Here is a 19,289-nt window from a genome sequence, read left to right on the forward strand (position 1 = left end):
CACTGAATATAAAACATAGGCAACGTTACAACTAGGGTCCGGCCACGGTACGGCCCTATTGAAACCTACTGGCGCGACAGACAACCTTCGGTCGTCACTAGATGGCTCCTTTTTTGAGTATCCAGCTGATAGCTGTTGCCTGCGTGTTATCTTTCGAAATGTACGTACACTCGCCTCCATAAATATGTACCACCCTCCAAATCCGAATGGCGGGAAAACCTTTTTCTTTCTCCATTAATACATTGGCAGAGGGCAGAGGTACTAAAGTTTTCCCGCCATTCGGAGGGGGCACATATTTATGAATGCGACAGGCGAGTGTACTGTTTCATTCGTAAGCTGAAACCTAAGAAAATGGCTTGTGTAGAACTGAGAATTGTTTTGAAGAAAGTCACCTTGGAATACTCAAAAGGAAGGTAAATATCTTAAGCTAGTTGCTGAGGTAGATGTTCGAATAGGAATTCGAAAAATTGTTTAAACGAAATGGGTATTTCTTTGTACTTAGAAATGAAACGGGTAACTGGCCATTAGGGAAACTGAGAGCCGCCATTCCATCGTGGTGCCACGCTTTGTTGTCTTAGTTAAAGTATGCTAATTAGTGTTGGCGATTATCTAATTTGGTTAGATACAAATTATCTACGCCCACTTTTAGATAACGATACGATTATCGATAAAGTATCTAATTATCCCCATCTACTGGCCAAAAAATATACTGCGTACATGATTGTATAAATATATAAAACACGGTTAACATAATATTTAAAAATTATATGCAGAAGTGATTGTGAGTTGTGGTAATCACGGTAATACTAACAAGCCTTAAACAGTAAAACAAAAAAATAGCAGTTTTTTCTAATTTGCATCGATAGTCGTCAACAATCGTGAGTTATCACGGCGAGAATTTGTAATAATGTAATATGAAGTAGCGCTAAGGTTAACGAGTTGGTCTGTGAACAAAAAGTTCGGAGTTCAAATCCAGAAGCGACTGTATATTTTTTCTTGATGATTGGCTCTTGAAAATACATTTTTAACGCATTTGAAAGCTAGCAGACGACGGAAAGATTAGATTTTTGTTTACAATTTGTATCGATACTACCCAACAGCAATTAATCTTTTTTATGCTGAAAGTTTTCTATAGACTACTGGCGCAGTGGTATAATACAAGTCTAGTGATACTAAAGTAGTGGGTTCAAACCTAACAAAAGAAACTTTTTCAGCGGTTTTGTTGTAGGGAAAAGCTAGCCTAAATTATTTTTGACAAACTTTCTAAATCGGTTGCATAACAGAACTATATTTTTTTAATTCTAATGTTTTTTATTGTACTTTGAATTAGTAATTAATTTAATTTTAAAAGAATTAGTAATTGCGGTGGCAACCCTGATATCAATATTAAACAAATTTGCTATCTAGCCAAATATAGTGTTGCAGACCACGATAATTTTAGATTTTCGTCTGCAATTTGTATCGATACAACCCAACAACAATAAAATCATTATTGTGCTGAGTAATGTTTACAGAGTATTGGCACAGTGGTATAATACAAGGCTAGCGATTTAGAGGTATTGGGTTCTAACCTGAACAAAGTATGTTTTTCAGCGTTTTTATTGTTAGGAAAAGCTTGCTTAAATATTTTTTGATGGGATTTTAGAAATCGGTTGCGCAAGAGACCTATACTTTTTGAATTATAATGTTTCTTATTGTAATTTGAATTAGTCATTAATTTAATTTAAAAAGAATTAGTAATTGCGGTGGCAACCCTGATATCTATCAATATTAAACAAATTTGCTATCCAGCCAAATATAGTGTTACAGACGACGATAATTTTAGATTTTCGTCTGCAATTTGTATCGATACTACCCAACAACAACAACGTCATTGTTGTGCTATACAAAACATACAGAGTATTGGCACAGTGGCATAATGCAAGGCTACCGATGCAGAGGTATTGGGTTCAAACCTCAACGAAGAACGTTTTTCAACGATTTTATTGTTGGGAAAAGCTTGCTTAAATGATTTTTGACGGGATTTTCTAAAGCTATTGCATAACAGACCTATATTTTTTTAATTCTAATGTTTCTTATTGTAATTTGAATTAGTAATTAATTTAATTTTAAAAGAATTAGTCATTGCTGTGGCAACCCTGATATCAATAGTAAACAAATTTACTATCCAGCCAAATATAGTGTTGCAGACGACGATAATTTTAGATTTTCGTCTGCATTTTGTATCGATACTAACCAACAACAGTCAATTCTTTTTGACTTACATAGCAGTTACCAATTTGATTGGCATAGTGGTATGAGAAGAAGCTCATGACAACAAGGATCCGTGTTCGATCCCAATAACTAACATAACTTTTTTATTGCACATTAGTCTGAGAAAATGGTGATTTTACAGTGGTAATCGTTGATAATTTGAAGGTTTGACTTTTACTATTTTCTATTTGATTTTCTATTTGGAAAATTATATCGATTGTCGTTCATATAGTTTACTTTAAATGTAGCATAAACTAAATAATATTGCAGGCAACTATAGCTCTGTGGTATCATACAGTATTTGGGATTCAGAATATCGAAGTTCAAATCTCACTCCATCCACATCTTTTATTTCGTATGGGGTATTAACATTTTTTTTTTTGTGTTCTTTGTGTTTGGACTATTTTGCAATTAGAAATCGTCTTAATTTTTTCGTTTAGCATGAAAAATACAAAAAATTTGATGTAAAATTCGATAAAATATAGATAAAACTAGCTTTGTAACATACTGTTTAGTCTTAAGAAAAGCAGACGATGATCAGTTCAGATTTGTATTGTGCAATTTGTATCGATATTCGGTAACAAAATGATTGTTCTTTGCATGACACATTTGTTTATCGTCTTAATAGCTCTGTGGATGAAGACAGCAATGGCATGACAAAGGTTAAGAGTTTAAATCCAGCGATGGGTATGGATCTTTTCTTAATTTTTTGTTTTTGACAATACGCCATCTATTGAGTATCGGAAAAACTACTTGGAAAGTATCGATACAACGATATATCTAAAAATATCGACTATCTAACATTTATCTAAAAATATCGATATATCGTTAAAAAATTTAGATAGTCGCCAACACTAATGCTAATATGGACTATGGGCAACACTCAACAGTCTGCGATGAACTGCCATGAGTCTATATTGGAACTGTGAGCATTCAATGTTGAATAACGTTTTCTGTTTCTCGGATGATTTACGTGCTGTAACAGACGGTAGAAGCCCTTGAAACCGAATCTTTGTTGCAAAAAGGGCCCTTTTTCTCTGTTCTCACTAAAGAATTTGTTTTACTAGTCCCACTTTATGCGAAAAAGCATGTTCCTATGTCAAATAAGTGTTGAAATTTTTTTAATTAGCACATGAGTTGTCAACCTAAGCAAGATTTGCCAGTCCAAATACTTCTACTACTATTGCCTTACAATGCATAAAGCATGTTGACTGTTCTTTTTTTTAGGAAGTACAACCTACTTTTGATGTTTTAAGTTCTTTGTCTTTGAGCATATTATTGCCAGAATTTCATGCAAGAGAATTTGGGTTTTGTATTACTTGTGACATCCATTACCATCTCTTTTTGTCAGTGGGACTATTGTTTTTCTCCCCAAAATGGACCCAAAGATGCCTTTATCTCCAGGGCTGTTAAATTCTGGTTGAAATTTTCCAATTCATGGAATTAATTAAGTGATTTTGATTTTCTGAACTCTACTAATTAAACTAGGCTGTTCTTATTTTTTAAATAGATTTAATGGATTAGGTGATTCCATTCAATTCATTCATTCGGTGTTGTTTTTTTGTTGGATACTTGCATAATGTTAATTAATTAATTAATTAAGTTATGTGAGGTTACATATGCAATGCATATGTAACCTCACATAACTAGGTGTAATCTTCACCTTGAATAGGTGAGCTGTATGTGAAACAATATCAAAACTTTCTCTGCTTCAAATATTATTTAATTATTATTACCCCAGGTTTTCATTCTTGACTCATGATTATGCACACCAATTGTTTGTTTAGATGAGAACAAACTTAAGCATAGCAGCTCATTTGAATTCATACAAGTATTACAAGAAGATCCTTTAAATTACTGTGTTGGAGCTAGCAAAACAGAAAATGGTATGTACTAGTAAGTAGGTTTAAATTAACCATTTGACTAATAAGTAATCCTTTAGATTATTTTGCAGATTAGATTGAGCAACACAGAAGTGAAAAAAAATAGCTGCTTTCCTTAAAAGTAGTGAGTAATAAAACCCGGTTTCTAGTTGACCAAGCAACGAGCGTTAACGGATGTCGAAAAAACTCGTGTTAAAACAGCGAAATCTTACTGTTCTCTATCTAGCGGCGATAAAAAGGTTTTTTTTTTTCTTCTTAGTTTGGACATTTGGACATAGGTCACTTTAGGTCAGGTAAACCAAGTTCCAGACTGGACGGTGACGACCAAATTTTGATAAGTTTATGGTTTTGAAGTTAAAAACTAAAAAAATCACAAATACTTCATGTGTACTGTCAAATAGAAATGGATCACCGTTGGATTTTGACCATCGACCAACACATTTGGCATTGCTTTGCTGAAAAGTTTGTATTTCTTTGAAAAGTAAATGATTAATTTAAGTTAAAGATTTAGTATGTTCTGTTGTTTTTGTTTAAATTGTTGTAAATTGGTTACAAACTAAAAAAACACTTGTATTATCAACATTCCGTGTAATTCGTCGTAGATTCAATACCACTACCATTAGGTCTACACCGAATAGTCGACGTGAGACTGATAGATTGAATTACCGAGTTTTTATTAGTTTCGTTTTTTGTTGTTGTTGAAACTAACAATCTTAGATAATTTTCTAAACAAACTAGTCAATTCAAAAACATTATTTATTAAATTGAAAGTAAGATGTATTTTGCTCTTGAACTTAAATTCGATTATCAGCGTAGAATTTGTTTGTTGTTACCAGTCACGATAATTGTATAATATCTTAGGTCAAATAACCTCCTGGAAGATATCTAGATCTTCGTTCATTTACTATTTCTTCTACGATAGATCACTTGACGTTTGATAACATTGCAGTCTAATGAATTTACCTCCTGCGTAGATCCAAGGTAGCCATAACGGGTTGATTGTTTGGAGATTCACGTCGCTCATTAAATGATGCAAAGTAGGCAGTGGTCGAGTTATTTGATCTGGATGTTGATTGAGGTAAAATGTCTTAGGTTAAAAGAGTGGAAAGGCAGAACAGTAATTAATGTTGGATTTACAGGAGCCAAAAGAAAAATGGTATTGGGATGCCACAGGATACAAAACGGATATATGCTACAAGAAGCACTAAAGTGAATCAGGCGACGGAAAACGAGAAGCAACTGTCCTTGTTTGCCCGATTGGCATCCATTGCTAGACATAATTTTTTCGACGATAATCTTGGGAGAAGAGATTCGTGGCTTCGATCGGAACCACCGTTTACAGGTGAGTTACTATCGATATCCAATGAATCCGCTCGATCAGGAATTGTTTTATAGGCCACCGATGACAGTTTGAAGAATGTCTAGCACATTTTTTCTTTTTGTTTTCATCCTCAAGGAAGAAAAAGGGTGGTATTTCAAAGTCATGCGTTGCCGTATGGATAAAGCAACACGATTGAATGTGACTACAGGATGTCAGAACGTTCTAGAGTCCCGAGATAGTTATTCCCAAAACTCATTTGAACTGGGCAGTCACACACGGCGACTAATTTTATTGCTCGTCACTTAAAAGTCAAGCCAAAGGGTTTTACCTTTGACGTGTTCTTGTCGTCATGTTGGATTGACCGAGGTAAGATAAAGTCGCTCGATCATAATCCTTTTATAGCCGGTCGTAGTTAAGGATGGTTTGATGATTTAGGTAACCAATTCTGTTTTATATCAAATTTTTATTATTCAAATTATTTCACAGCAGTATTTAACATGTCAGACCGTAGAAAATGTTGCAGAAGGGTTACGTTGCAACGCAAAATCTTCGCGTCATATTATTTCCGCAATTGCTGATACTGAACGCGATTGATTGAGATTAATTGATACAGTACATCGCCCTGTCACATCTCAAATTCTACGGTTTATAATTTTTATTCTATGACCGAGTTCTTTTACAGACAGTGGCTTCTCATTTCTTCTTCATACCAGCGATCAGATTTGATGTTTCGAATTGTTTTAGATTGTTAAAGCAAGTTTGTCTTTCTAAGATGGTTCCACCAACGTGCATGGTCGCCGAACTTGGTGGTTTTGTGCGATACGTTTGTCTAAGTGGCAGATAGAACGGCTAATAATTTAAATCTCACTTGGGATAATCTACTTCTCGGACAAGGTATTAACCTCCTCTTTCTTTTTTTTTCTTTTTTTGTGCTTGTTTTAGACTTTATTGTCTGTCATCATATAAGAAAATATTAATACTTTAATAGTACTTTGAGGCCGGAATTAATTGAGTCCACTTTGCATATGGCTTCTTCGTGGGGTGTGTTAATTCGAATCATTAGCGCCGAAGAACCTTTCATGGAAGCTGATTTCGGTGAGACGCAAGTGTTGATTCGTCTGATGGTCGATTATGCCAACATGGCAGCGAAGAAACATGCCTTGCTCAATCGGATTGAAATCGCGACGTCGGAAGAAGAGCGTATTCTTCTGGAAGAACTGTCCAGTCGCAACCAGTATGTTGCCACGCTACTGCCTATTTGCGCCGTCGGTGTTCAGGTACAAGAGCTTCGCAAGTTAGACGTTTTGTTGGCGGAATTTTATAAAGAGTTTTCTCTTCCTTGCAGGAAGATTGCCGAACTTATAGCTACTGCGTAGCACTGAGCTCTGATCAGACACAACCAAACTGGAATGATCTAGCTACCTACGCCCGCTTAATGGCGCGTGTGTGCCATAATGTCGATCGTGTTTGCTACATATTCAGAAAGGCTGTGCGTGACAAACGTTACATCTACCTACTTAACGAGTAACATTTTGGCGACTTTGAGGTAAGCGGATTTTATTTGGCAAATAAAATATTAGGAGATTCGGATTGCTATAAGAAGCTAGCCCAGATGGCAATCGTCTTATCCCTTTTCACCTTTGTAGCGATTCGAGTCAACGCATTCCATCATGCCAACGATCAGTCGTTTTTCGACCATTTCTTTCACAGGATTTTACGACTGGACTTCCTACAATTCCTGATACCCATTTGCCCCAAGAGGTACGTAAAAAGTGGTACCTTTTTAAAACTGATCTTGCTGTAAACATGGATACCGCTTGTTAGGTTGTAGACAAGATGGTTGAAACCGTCTTATCTGTGTCAGGAATTTCCAGAGTCTTGTATGACCTGACGGTGAAACAACCCGGGAAAACGGAGTGGGAATAATTTTATTTACGAACGTTGCGTAGGCAAATGATTTCCGCACTCTTCATAGGACACGGATACGGAGTTGTATCATTGGCCAGATTTATATGGGAAATATTATAAACAGTGTATTCAGCATAGACTTTTGAAATTGAAAAATCAATCAGCTTTGTCATTTCGTGAAAATCTCCTAACCCGCTTCTTAAGAGGAGTTCACGTGATGACTTGTTGACTATTCCTTAAATATTCATGCACACTTGTTGGAAATAATGGGTGCATTTGTTTTTCGTCGAACAAATTAAACATTTTAATGTGTAGCTAGGTTGGTTGTTGTTTCTCTCCCTTGTAGAACTACTCTTTTTCGCCTAATTGTTTATCTAATTCTTTTGGAACGCTCGGAGGTCGTCCAAAACAAGCGTAAGGTCATTTGATGCGTTATGCCATTTCCTGAAATTGAACATTCAGAAAATGTGTTTGTTCGCAAAAGGTTAAGATCTATTCAGATTTGTACCATAAAGTATGACTGTCGGAAAGGGTACGTAGGCTTCTAAAAGTGAAGAAGAGCTTTGAAGTCTTTGGTAAGCGAAAAGGTACTGCAAAGGGAAGCGTCGCATGACAGTTTCATGGATGGACTCTTTCCTTTGCTTTGCCCTATGATTCTGTGCTTTGAACTGGCAGATGGCGTTTAGCAGTGGCACCCAATTTTTATCTTAAAAGCCAGAGGTGTTATTCACTTTTCAGGGGAATTGATTGATGATACTTGTTGATTAAACCATGAACAATACCAATAGATGGATAAGTGGAGGGTTATTGAAGTATAAAACTAATTTCTCATGGCATTTCCATTCACGCATGTGGGACAGTTCGTGAGCAGACGAACCATTGAAAGAGCCTTGCGCAGTCTAGTTGCATCCAGCCAGATACTAGTAGAACCCAAAACATTGTCTTGACAAGTACTGCCATATTTCGGTTGCAGGTTTTCAGTAAATACCAAGGAAGTAAGTGGTTTAATTGTGTTAAATGTATGATTTTTCAATTCAAGTCTATTTAGGTGTCATAACTGAAATTGTACTTTTAGAACTTTAAAAACCCCGCATAGCTTTTATTAACAATAGTTTACTTTTACAAATATCAAAATCTTGTTAACCATTTAAAGGAGAACAAAAATCTTTTTTTTTTGTTTCCGGAATTTCAACTTCCGGTTTTACTTCGGGTTTTAAAATGCCAAATAACTCCTTATCTGTCGGTCTGTCAGAAAAAAAGATTAGCATTTCGTGATCCTCGTCAAATATGGGGTCAACTCCATGGGTCAGCTCAAAATACCCGAAAATTGCCAAAAATCGCAAATTTTCCTGAACTCATGAAAAATCGCGATTTTGGTCAAATCCGACTTTTGGCTAAAAACAAGTCATTCCCAACCCAAATTTAATAAGAATTGTGAAAATCCTACTCGTTTTTTTTATGGGATCACAATTTCCGGAGATATTGGCTACTTCCGGTTACTTCCGGAAAATTTTCGTGACAATCTGCAAAAAGTTACGAGCTGTATTGTTCTAACGATTTCAAATACTTTTCTCGCATGCTTTAGGGTTTGGTAGCTATTATTCCGTGTTTTTCTTGCTTTCAACACTGCAGGCTGGTCCTACGAGCTACGAAAGTTTTACCTACAAATGTTTAGCGTTTCGTGCTGCAACTAGTAGTTGATATTCAAGGATGTTATGCCTAAAATTGGAATTCAGCTATCAGAGATTAGCAAAATTCAAGTACTCCAAAGCAAGTATTGTACTTATTTCAAGATTCAAAGTAAAATATAATTCTGGGTGCTAGACGGAAACTCTAGATGGCGTTGATGTGCGTCTATGATGAAGATTATGAGTCACAAGTTAAATGGGTGTTTGTTACGTTACCCTGTTATGTGTTTCAAAGGATTTTTCGTCAAAAATTTTACGGTATGTTGTTATCTATTCAGTATTGCTACGTTAGGTATGTATTGAAAAGGAAACCCTTGAAATAGATTGCTTTTTGTATGTGGGGGTGTTGCGCCTTGTCAGCTATGCCAGCTGCTGAACCAGTAGCCTGCATTCCTGCTATCAATGTACCACAAGTGATCCTGACACTTTAAGAAGACAATTATTGCTTACATGAAGATCACCATCCAGTTCAAGTACTGTTAATGGACCTCAAGCCATTCGTTTAAGCTTAGGGATGTGTTCTCTCACCAGTCAACGACAGTCTTCATCTACTTTTGTTGCTAACCATCAGCCTTCAGCATCCCAGGTATCCAGATTTCCAAGTTTCTCTGATTAGTTAACCATCATCCATACCCTTCAGCTCTTCATTGTGGTATTTTAAAAAATTATTTATCTTCCACTACACACATCTGTAATAATTTTCTCTACACAGGCTTCTCTTCCTCTCATCTTAGTCTGCTGAATGCCAACATTGAATAACGTTCATCATCATTACCTTTCCATGGTATTTTAGTTTGGTGGATTATCTGGATTTCTCATCTTTAATAAATCTTTGTTCTGTAAACAGAAAATCTTCATTTTTTATCCTGCGGTTCTTCTCACCGTTACTTAGCCAGCTCACATGGATAGGGTTTAACAACAACTCCATTTTTTGGTATTTTAAGTTTCTACGTTTTGGAGCATTGTTGTGTTTTAAGAAAAACTTCTGTGATAGGACTGCAAATATTAATTTTCTTTCGGTACAACACTGCCGTTTTGACAATTTCGGGAGTTTCGCCCCCAGTGAACCAAACGCGTAAGTTCTTTGTCTTTTTAATCGTTTTTCAGACAAATGCCATTTTCCGCTCAAAATCACTTACTTCTTTTTTTTTTTTGCCTCATTTAATAATCTATTTAGAACTACATTTTCTTCGTCTTCCTGTCGTTGTTGGCTACGACTTCACCTCATCGCTGTCTTCGTTGACGTCTTCGCCTTCATCTCCGTCTCGTCGTCTTGGTCGTCTTCGCCTTCATCTCCGTCTCGTTGTCTTGGTCGTCTTCGCCTTCATCTCCGTCTCGTCGTTTTCGCCGTCTTTGTCTACGCCATCACCTTGTCGCCGGCTTCTCCTTCACCCTTTACAAGGGAATTCACCGTGGATCGTCGCTCTGGTATTGTTTTATTTTGCATTGTAATTGTTAAGTTAACCCGTTGGCTGCCACCCCGTTTGCGTCCCATTTTTGTTGTAGCTTGTAGGGACCGGCCGCAATGGCCTTCGCCGCAAGGCGCCTTAGGCAATGCACCAGTAGGGACTTCTCTTTGTCGATGCGGTGGCGGATTCCTGAGGGTGTGCATTCCCTGTAACGGATTCCGTCACCATGTCAGCCCGGACTTGTCTTCGGACAAGTCCCACCTTGTTCGCGATCCTTATGACGCGATGCGTAGTAACTGTAGTTTAAGCAACCTACGGGTTGCGTGGCCTGGCAGCCAACGGGTTAATTTAGTTAAGTGTATGAATGTTTGTGTATATAATTGTATCTATATTTATTCTGTTATGTAAAATAGTGGTGGAATTGTTGGGAGGAGGTGGGACAATAAAAACAATTACAATTTTAATTTAGTTTTTCTGTTTATTTCATTTCACCTTAGTTCACTTTATCCATATCAAAGATAAACTTAGATTATTTGTTTTCCCAACCTATTATAATTTAAGTCCAGCCATCACAAGAATACTTATTTTAATAGATTTCAGTTGGTGAATCACCAGTGAATAAATTTAAATTTTTTTCTTTCTTCCATTTCACTGTTGAATGCAATCACTTGGCAAAGAAAAGGAAAAAATAACTTACACAATACAACTTCACATGGTGGCATCACAAAAGGATTTAACCATTAATTTCTTTGATCCTTTTTTCCCATTAAATGAGGTAATAATTCAACAAACACAAGAATGATACTGGATATGTTTTATTAACACTGACAACATAACATCGGTGGCATTCCATTCTGTCACCAAGTTACTCCAACGCCAATCCAACACCTCAGGTACCTTGAGGATCTCTGCAAATTAAAACTGTAAATCACTTTCGAAAAAACCAAGTCCTGGATTGAACCAAGTCACTGAATGATTCTTTGGCCACCATAGTACATCAGGTACATCCCGAAGACCTGAAAGTACAAATACAAAAACTTAAACTATTAACAATATATTCTAACATGACCTGATTACCAAGAATCGAAGAGAAATAGATAGGAAAATAGAATATAAAGAACTACGTTCTTACGTTTTGTACCTTTGGTACAAAATGGGTGTATTAGACTAACGGAGATGAAAAACGTGCTAGCAAAGCCAAACCATGCTCCTCTTTAAAAAATTTAAAATATAAGTGGCATGAGGTTTTTTTTACATGAATGTTTGCCATAATACCTTGAACAACTCTGCATTGATCGAATTCACAAGACGCAGCTAAAACATACGGAATCGGTGGTGAAATTTCAAGAACAGATCCGTTCGTTTAACCATCCATCCTCAGTCCGAAGCCACGCGAAATAAAACAGCTGAAGTGACAGCTGACGTACACATACAAATTCTACGGAGTTAGTTATTTATCCCCTAGATGTCTTGAAAATATAGAGCAGTGCTCAAGGCGCCACCCACTATGAAACCAAACTTGAAACCCTTCCACTTTTCCATAAGCGAAGTAAAACCCGACTTTCTTTAAAAAAATATAACTCATACTGTTTCTTCCAAGTCGAATTGAACTAAATTTTCGATATTGTCGTTAAATTTTGAATACAAATCATGTAATTTTATAGAAATATACCCATTATTGATAATTGAAAAAACAAAGTAAAAGTCAGACTTATTTTCCTAACAGAATTTCCGCTAGATGGCGGTGACATTAAAGGACAAACAGTTCGTCTGCTTGAGAGGAGAGAAATAGGGAAGTCGCGTTGACGTAAGCACGTAAGTGATTATTATTTAAAGGAAATTGGTTTTTATAATTGTAAATTGTTCGAGCAAGCGAAGCTTGCGACGGACAATTGAGATTGTTGGGAATGAGTATAAGCATCAACTGGCTATGGTGTTGACCTTGTATTTAGCTAATATTCAAACAAAAAGTCTAAGTGGGGGGCGTATACCCTTACAATCCTCAGATCCCTTTTTTTTTTTTTTTAGAGTATTACAACAAATGAGACTCAAGATTATTTGTTGTAGCGTCCCCCGCTTTTGTTTCTTCCTTGGTTCCAGTTGTTTTTCCAGTTGGATCCATTTCTAATGCCTGGTCTGTAATAGAAAAAGAAGGAATTAACTTACAACCTGGCACAGAACATTCGCCTAGATAACTGTATGGAGTGGGTGGGTGGGAGATAGCCAGTTGATGCTTATACTCATTCCCAACAATCTCAATTGTCCGTCGCAAGCTTCGCTTGCTCGAACAATTTACAATTGTTGTAAATTCGTCAACGCATCAACTGCCTATGGTGTCTTCGAAGCATAGCCGTACTGAACCGTAGTTCATAAGAGATATAAGAGTGTACGACGGAGTCAGCATTCCGTCCTGGAACGACGCCCAGGCAGCGATCCAGCGCGTTTGGCGTCAGCACCAATAGGAAATACTTGGCTTGGCTGATGGATTGCAATAGATTATTGTCGAATTTGCTTGCTTCCAGCCGCTCGACATCGACGAAGACGGTAAAATTCCTCAACTGAAGATGGACTTTAAGTAGGCTGTCCCATTGGGATCCGGTGGATCGCCGGTAACTGATAAAAGCATCGAGTGGCTTGTTATCAAGGTAGTCGTAGATACCGTTCTCGCACTGGATAGCGTCAAAGATGCGCTGCCGATGGATCGAATTGGTAATGCCACATTCCGTCTCCAGTTGCTCTTCAGACAAGAGACGGAGACTCTTTTGTCCACGCCTGAGTTGAGCATCGAGTAAGTATAAGCGCAAAATGCCGGATCTAATGACTGCAAGAAATCGTTCAGACTCGATTTGCCACCGCTGCTGTAATCCGCCATCTTTAAGATAAGAGCATCTCGACAGTTTTTTGACGGAAAAAGCCCTGGCTACTGAGACAACTCCCGATAGCCGCCAGGCGATTAACCGAATCGAATGATTGGTTGTCAGATGATGACATTCCCCCAACGGGGATGTCAACAAATTCCTCTCCTGGAGGAGCATGCGAGGAACGTCCATCGCCAAATCCAGTATAATCGGAAAACCCTGCCTGTGCGGGCCACAGGGGCGTGATCAGCCCAGCTGTTGCTTGGTCCTGAATCAGCCTCGTCAGGCACTTGGCTATGAGGTGGAAAGGCGGGAAAGCAAAAACCCTGAACATACTTCCAGTTCAGCGTGAACGCGTCCGTCCTCCACGCCCCAGGCAGAGTGTACTTGCGTAATCGCCCCTTTTTTAAGTAGAGACTCGGCCTCTTCCTCAAAAAACCTTTGTCTGCTTTTTAGTTAAAAAGGGGCATTTTGGGATTTTCTTCTGAGTAGGAGGGGAAAGAAAGTCTAGACGGAGGCCGTGTTTCACCGTTTCCAAAATGAAAGGGTCCCGCGTTATATTATGCCAGGCATCGAAATACCGCGAAATTCGACCACCGAAGGAAAAAAGGAGAAACTGAAACGTACCCATTGCGTGACCTGGAATTGAAGAAGGAATCCGCATTCCTTTCTCGGCTGGTAGAGGGTGCTTGCTGGCTGTTCTCTGACCCTGCTTTCTCGCTTCTCTTCGAAATTCCTTCCAGGGTAGCCTGCGATCTGGCCTCGCCAACAAGATGTTTCAGAAACTTTCGACCGAAAAGGTCCTCGCCGCCCGACCAGATATCAGTCCTCTCCAAAAGACCAGTGAATTCCGGGTACACCTGAGAGAGAATGTTGTGGCGCCGGGTCTTAATGACGTCACGTAAGAGAGTGGCCCATAGTCGTAAGGCGATCTTGATGGCTATGGAGTCACTTTTAGACTTCCTCCTCAGCTTCCTGCGACCGGCTAGAAAAAGTAAAGGCTTAACCAAATCCAGAATCTTAAAGGACAACTTCCTCAGAGTCTTTTCCGTCGGGTCAATGTTGGCCTTTGTCGCGTGGGAACCCTTAAAAGTCCTAAGACGCAGGAAAACGGACTCGTCCAAACTGGGGTTAATCAGGATGTTGGCTTTCCTTTTCAGTGTAGGCTTGTACATTTCCCTACATTTCTTGATCTTGTCGTCATTAATCCCAGTAACGATCCATTTTGATAAACTGGTGGACTTCGCCTTCGAGATCTCAAACTTCCGTGTAGAATAGTTGGAAAAAGAGCTTTCACTTGAATTAGAATCTGAACTAGAGTCCGATCTAGAGCTAGGCGAGTCAGAACTTGACGAACTGTCAGACGAGCCGTCGGACGACATCTTTGCATGAAAGCTAAAAAGGATCTGAGGATTGTAAGGGTATACGCCCCCCACTTAGACTTTTTGTTTGAATATTAGCTAAATACAAGGTCAACACCATAGGCAGTTGATGCGTTGACGAATTTACAACAATTTAAATGGCAGTAAGAAAGCAAAATAAATGTTTCTGCTACCGATATGACAAGGTACAAGTCAAATGTTTTATTATTCTGATCTTCTGAATCCTCATTCTGCAGGCCTTGCCTCTATTGACTAATGTTTCAAAATGTTGGTAGTGAAACAAAACTTTGTGTGGCTTTATGAGAAACCAAGATCCTTTTCTCAAATGGAAAGAGAATTTACTGGACAGGTACATGTCTACTAAACACATGAAGTTCTCTTGTGATTGATTATAGTTTTTTTTTAAATTCTTACTACATGTTTCCCAGATGTAATCTGCATGAAAGAGATTGCACTTGTAAAATTTTCCGAACCTTTTCCTTGCAAAAACTCTTCATTAGGCTCTTGTAGTTATATCATAGTTGTCTTGTGGCTACCAATGGCGCCATGCCATGTTTAACAGCATCTAGTTGTATTTGTAGTCTGTGAAAAGAAAATTAATACAAGCATTATGAAACAACAAATTGCAAAACCTGTGTATCCTTGAATTTAAGATTAGGGGTGATTAATTGAATCAAGAAAGATTAGTAGTTGAGTCGCTGTTGATAAATTTGATTCCACTGTTTGTTATTGCTTTTGGTTGGTATATACCATTTTCATGTGTAGTTTAGTTTAGTAAAATGGCAGCTCTTCACATGCCACTCAAACAGTCTGCAAAGGGAACAATATGTCATCCAGTTACCTTGGAAGTTTCCATTTAACAATATAATTCGAAGTGTAAATAGCCTGTGTATATTTACACCTAAATGCACACATACCTCAAATGAATAAGCAAAACAGTGAGCTTAGTATTGTGACTCACGGCTCTGTGGTTGAGCATCGTCAAGGCATGCTGTATAGTAAAGGTTCGATTCCTTACAGAGTCTAGTTGAAACATTATATAAATTATTCAGATAGTAATCGTTCGTCAATACAGCACTTTCATACAGTGCACACATGAATAAGCCTAGTCAATACTCAACAGGAAGTTGAGATTTAAATGAAAGTAAACTTGTAAAACTACGCACTTAAACGAAATTTCAGTAAAACGAGGAATATAGTCCAGATAAATAATGTTGAGACAAGTTCATTGAAAAAGGTAAAAGTACTAACAAAAATACGAAATACTTATCAAAATATCAGAAAAAGTGACAACATTTTTGAAAAATTTTTTTTTAGCATTTTGTATTGATATATATTATATAACCCTTAAGGTAAACCCTGTCTTAATTGAACCGAACCCCCGGGGAGATTACCCGGGGTGTGGCTAAGAGAAGCCGGAAGAGGATGGAAGGTTTCGGACAAGTTTTTACGTGAGCGATTAACCGTTAATTCGGATTTGTGGGTAGCCTCTTCGCCCTCCAATGATATCACAGAACTTGAGGACCCCCACGTCCCCTTTCCGGACAGCGCACTCACAACCTTTGCTGCTGATCACAGTAGGGGCATGACCCCCTACGGGCTTATCATAAGTCAAGGGGAAACGGGGCCACATAAAAGAAGGGAGCCCAGATATGCACTTAAATTTATAAAAATAACTTATTTTATCTTCGAGATGAATCTGTGACTAAAGATAACGTTTAGGTAGCGTTCTTCGAAATTTCTACATGCGCTTCCAACTGTTATCATTTTAAAATCTCGTTTAACTTGATGCCTCTTTTGATCCAGTATGATTATTAACCTATGTAAAGGAAACGAAACATGGATCAATATATAAACGTTTTTCTATCAATTTGTATTCAATAGAGTATTCAATAGTATTACCTCTCGTTCTGGTGAAGTGATGGTATTCATTGTATTCAGCTAATGGTTTGATATGACATAGCCCGTTGCATTCCGCTCACCAAATCTCCTTGGATTTATAACATTTATCTTGCATGGGAATCGTCGAGTCGGCATTTGGTCAATTACTTTCCTCTTTAATACATTCTGTTGATGGATGCGTTGCTGGATGGTAAGTTGATTCCGCGTTGAACTGTTTAAATCGGGTAGTACGTACTTCGTTACAGCGATTATAATAAATTGTCTCATCACCAATCGTCCTCTAATTTGTTGCCAGCTGCGAATCTAACAATTTTTTAGTATCAAAAATTTATACAGCTCAGAAACTTTTCGTCACCTATTGCATTTCCACGCTGACTTTTAATCCGAATCATTCGCACCTTGCCATTCCGAATTGTCGCTAGTGCAATGAAAACTATTTTCTTAAAAGCCTTGCGAACACTATGAATATCAAATATTTAACAGTTCTCCAATAAAGCCAACCTGCTAAATGTAGCTGGTTCAAGAAAAGAAAGGTTGTGTCAGTACAACTACCTGATAAACCTTCACAATAGACATCCAACATTCTTAGAACAAAATAATACCATCAGCTAAGTCATTTTTCCATAGATGTTGGGCGATCTTCTGACCTCATTATGCTAACTAAGCATCACATTCCATTTTCATTCTTTTTCACATGAGACAAACATGCGAAGTATGGAGACATTAACTTAGTGCCATAGTTTGCATATCCTAAAATATGTTTTTAAGATGTCTAAATGGTGGTTGCATGAGTGCTGTAAAGAAATTTTTAAAAATTTAATCAGAAATTATTATTGCATTAGGATGACCTACTTGAATTACTTTCAAATGAAAGTAAGAGGTTGCAAGGTGATCCAATAAAGTTCTTCTCTTACTAAACTTATCACAGACTACATTCATAGTCTGTGCACTTAAATTGGAAGTTGCATTCAATTACTATACCAAAATCAACATGGAAGAGTTGCTACCAACTTCAAAGAAATCACACAAAACACTGCCAATTTTCTAGATGTGTTTGATCAAACTTTACAGTTTATATTGTACTATGACATCATGGTATATAAGGACTGAGTATCAGTCCTTATATAAGGTCCTTATATATAAGGACTGATACTCAGTCCTTATATATATGTCATACATTAAGCTTTAGTTGAACCCCTGATGTAGGTAGACGTCCAAAAGAAAAACAATTAAACCGGTGGAATCTAACATGAGGAGATATTTTGTTGGAAACAGGATTCATTGCAGTAAGTTCCCCTATTCTAGTCTATGATTTCAACAATAACAATTTTTTATTATTTTATCTTTTACCATTATACTTCGCAGGAAGTCATTAAGAGGTAGAAATCCAGTAGTTTGAGTCACCTCCAGAGTGCTATTTCATCATCCAGCGCTTCACACTGAATGAATTTTATCCACATTTGCTGTAGATCAAATTTCATTTTTCATCTCAAATGGCTGGATGCAATGAGAGGAAGCCGGAGAAATAGGCCCGGTCGAAATAGGCCCCGACGAAATAGGCCCGGCAAATAGGCCCGGACGAAATAGGCCCCTACGAAATAGGCCCACTTTTAAAATATTTTTAAAGTGGGCCTATTTCTCCGTCAAAGTGGGCCTATTTCTCTCAATTATTTCTAAGTTCCATTAGGTACTCTGAAATATTTTCATAAAAAAATTCGACCTACTCTTCATGAGCGAGAAGGCGGAATAATCTGCGAGAGATCCGCCACCGTATATATTCATTGCCGTAGCTCAAACCACGATGAGTGATTTCACACATTGCCGTTTCGTTTTTCACATGTTAGGCAGCTGATTCCCGTCTTTATTTTTTGATGAACGTATTCCCCTTGATCTTAACTGTAAAACTCATTTGTTCAAACGTCGTTTTCACTTATTAACTATCGCTAATTTAAAAAAAATGAACAAATTTCCGTGTTTTCTTCGCCATTTATTTGTTCCGTAGCTCGATCCCCCCTTCAGCGGCTCAGCCTTGAACGCGTCTCTCCCCTTCAGCGGCTCAGCCTTGAACGCATCTCCCCCCTCTACCTATGCCAATGCCAGTACTCAGGTGAAGTAGGAAATGAAAATGTTTGATGAAATAAATCTTATAAATCTTACGGATTGATTTCAAACATATCCATAACAATTTCATGTTTTTTAAAGCAACAAACGCATATCACTTTTAAGTTTCTTGTTTTATGGGGCTGACACGAGGTGCTGCTCAAGCCGGCCAGAAGGGTGGTCGAGCGGGGGAGGCTGCACGCACTCATGGGAGAGGGGTGAGTGAAGGGGGGCTTACCTGGGCCATACCATACACTCCCATGTTTTCCCTTCTCCGTACATGTCAACGGGTGGTCTAGTGGTTAGCAACTCGGGGTAATAATCTCAAGTGCCGGTGTTCGAATCTCGGCCATGTCGGAATAGAATTTAATTTACAAAATATTTTAGAAAAATTAATAGCTCAACAGCATAAAGCGGTGTGGAACTACCCTGGCGAAATTGATCGTTTTTGGTTTTTTTAATTGATAAAGAAGAAAGAAATATACAGCACGAAAAGAAAATTTCTATTATAGTTGAATACCAAATGTGGTTTTGAAGATTTCCATCTATCGGTGATAGTGGCGTCAGTAGCGTGGTTCAATAGCG

The 19,289-nt window shown here is 37.9% G+C and overlaps 1 protein-coding gene and 4 long non-coding RNA genes across 23 annotated transcripts; 2 read left to right on the top strand and 3 right to left on the bottom strand.

Annotated features, from left to right (window-relative positions):
* The first annotated feature begins 135 nt into the window (after positions 1 to 135).
* Positions 136 to 10,605, top strand: LOC116933568. Of its 15 annotated transcripts, none has more exons than XR_006647088.1 (17): positions 136 to 413; positions 3,764 to 3,925; positions 3,995 to 4,139; positions 4,196 to 5,214; positions 5,276 to 5,478; positions 5,593 to 6,351; positions 6,446 to 6,734; positions 6,803 to 7,003; positions 7,104 to 7,218; positions 7,282 to 8,360; positions 8,951 to 9,125; positions 9,190 to 9,311; positions 9,377 to 9,705; positions 9,766 to 9,837; positions 9,901 to 9,987; positions 10,048 to 10,128; positions 10,231 to 10,605. It is a non-coding gene; the product is annotated as an uncharacterized LOC116933568 (long non-coding RNA). The 15 variants fall into 15 exon arrangements; XR_006647087.1 differs by lacking the exon at positions 136 to 413 and adding an exon at positions 3,111 to 3,163 and having other exon boundaries at positions 3,239 to 3,925; XR_006647083.1 differs by lacking the exon at positions 136 to 413 and having other exon boundaries at positions 3,112 to 3,925; positions 5,593 to 6,101; positions 6,230 to 6,351.
* Positions 10,606 to 11,261: 656 nt separating this feature from the next.
* LOC116923068 lies at positions 11,262 to 11,911 on the bottom strand. 2 transcript variants are annotated; one of them, XR_004394267.2, is made up of 3 exons: positions 11,738 to 11,911; positions 11,595 to 11,674; positions 11,262 to 11,478 (listed from the first exon to the last, which is right to left on the bottom strand). It is a non-coding gene; the product is annotated as an uncharacterized LOC116923068 (long non-coding RNA). The 2 variants fall into 2 exon arrangements; XR_004394266.2 differs by having other exon boundaries at positions 11,604 to 11,674; positions 11,738 to 11,910.
* Positions 11,912 to 12,217: 306 nt separating this feature from the next.
* Positions 12,218 to 15,325, top strand: LOC116923110. The gene is made up of 3 exons (XR_004394355.2): positions 12,218 to 12,277; positions 14,939 to 15,051; positions 15,131 to 15,325. It is a non-coding gene; the product is annotated as an uncharacterized LOC116923110 (long non-coding RNA).
* On the bottom strand, positions 12,392 to 14,824 carry LOC123472583. Its single transcript, XM_045174443.1, has 2 exons — positions 13,948 to 14,824; positions 12,392 to 12,598 (listed from the first exon to the last, which is right to left on the bottom strand). Exons 1-2 carry the CDS (start codon positions 14,700 to 14,702, stop codon positions 12,517 to 12,519), a joined length of 837 nt encoding a protein of 278 aa, XP_045030378.1. The 5' UTR covers positions 14,703 to 14,824; the 3' UTR covers positions 12,392 to 12,516.
* A 931-nt stretch (positions 15,326 to 16,256) lies between the features above and the next one.
* On the bottom strand, positions 16,257 to 18,116 carry LOC116923082. 4 transcript variants are annotated; one of them, XR_006646550.1, is made up of 5 exons: positions 18,009 to 18,116; positions 17,207 to 17,910; positions 16,960 to 17,118; positions 16,605 to 16,907; positions 16,257 to 16,521 (listed from the first exon to the last, which is right to left on the bottom strand). It is a non-coding gene; the product is annotated as an uncharacterized LOC116923082 (long non-coding RNA). The 4 variants fall into 4 exon arrangements; XR_004394288.2 differs by having other exon boundaries at positions 17,207 to 17,553; positions 17,955 to 18,091; XR_006646549.1 differs by lacking the exon at positions 18,009 to 18,116 and having other exon boundaries at positions 17,207 to 17,398; positions 17,457 to 17,699.
* Between the last annotated feature and the right edge of the window lie 1,173 nt (positions 18,117 to 19,289).

Source organism: Daphnia magna, linkage group LG5, assembly GCF_020631705.1.
Source record: "Daphnia magna isolate NIES linkage group LG5, ASM2063170v1.1, whole genome shotgun sequence".
Classification (NCBI taxonomy): Eukaryota; Metazoa; Arthropoda; class Branchiopoda; order Diplostraca; family Daphniidae; genus Daphnia; species Daphnia magna.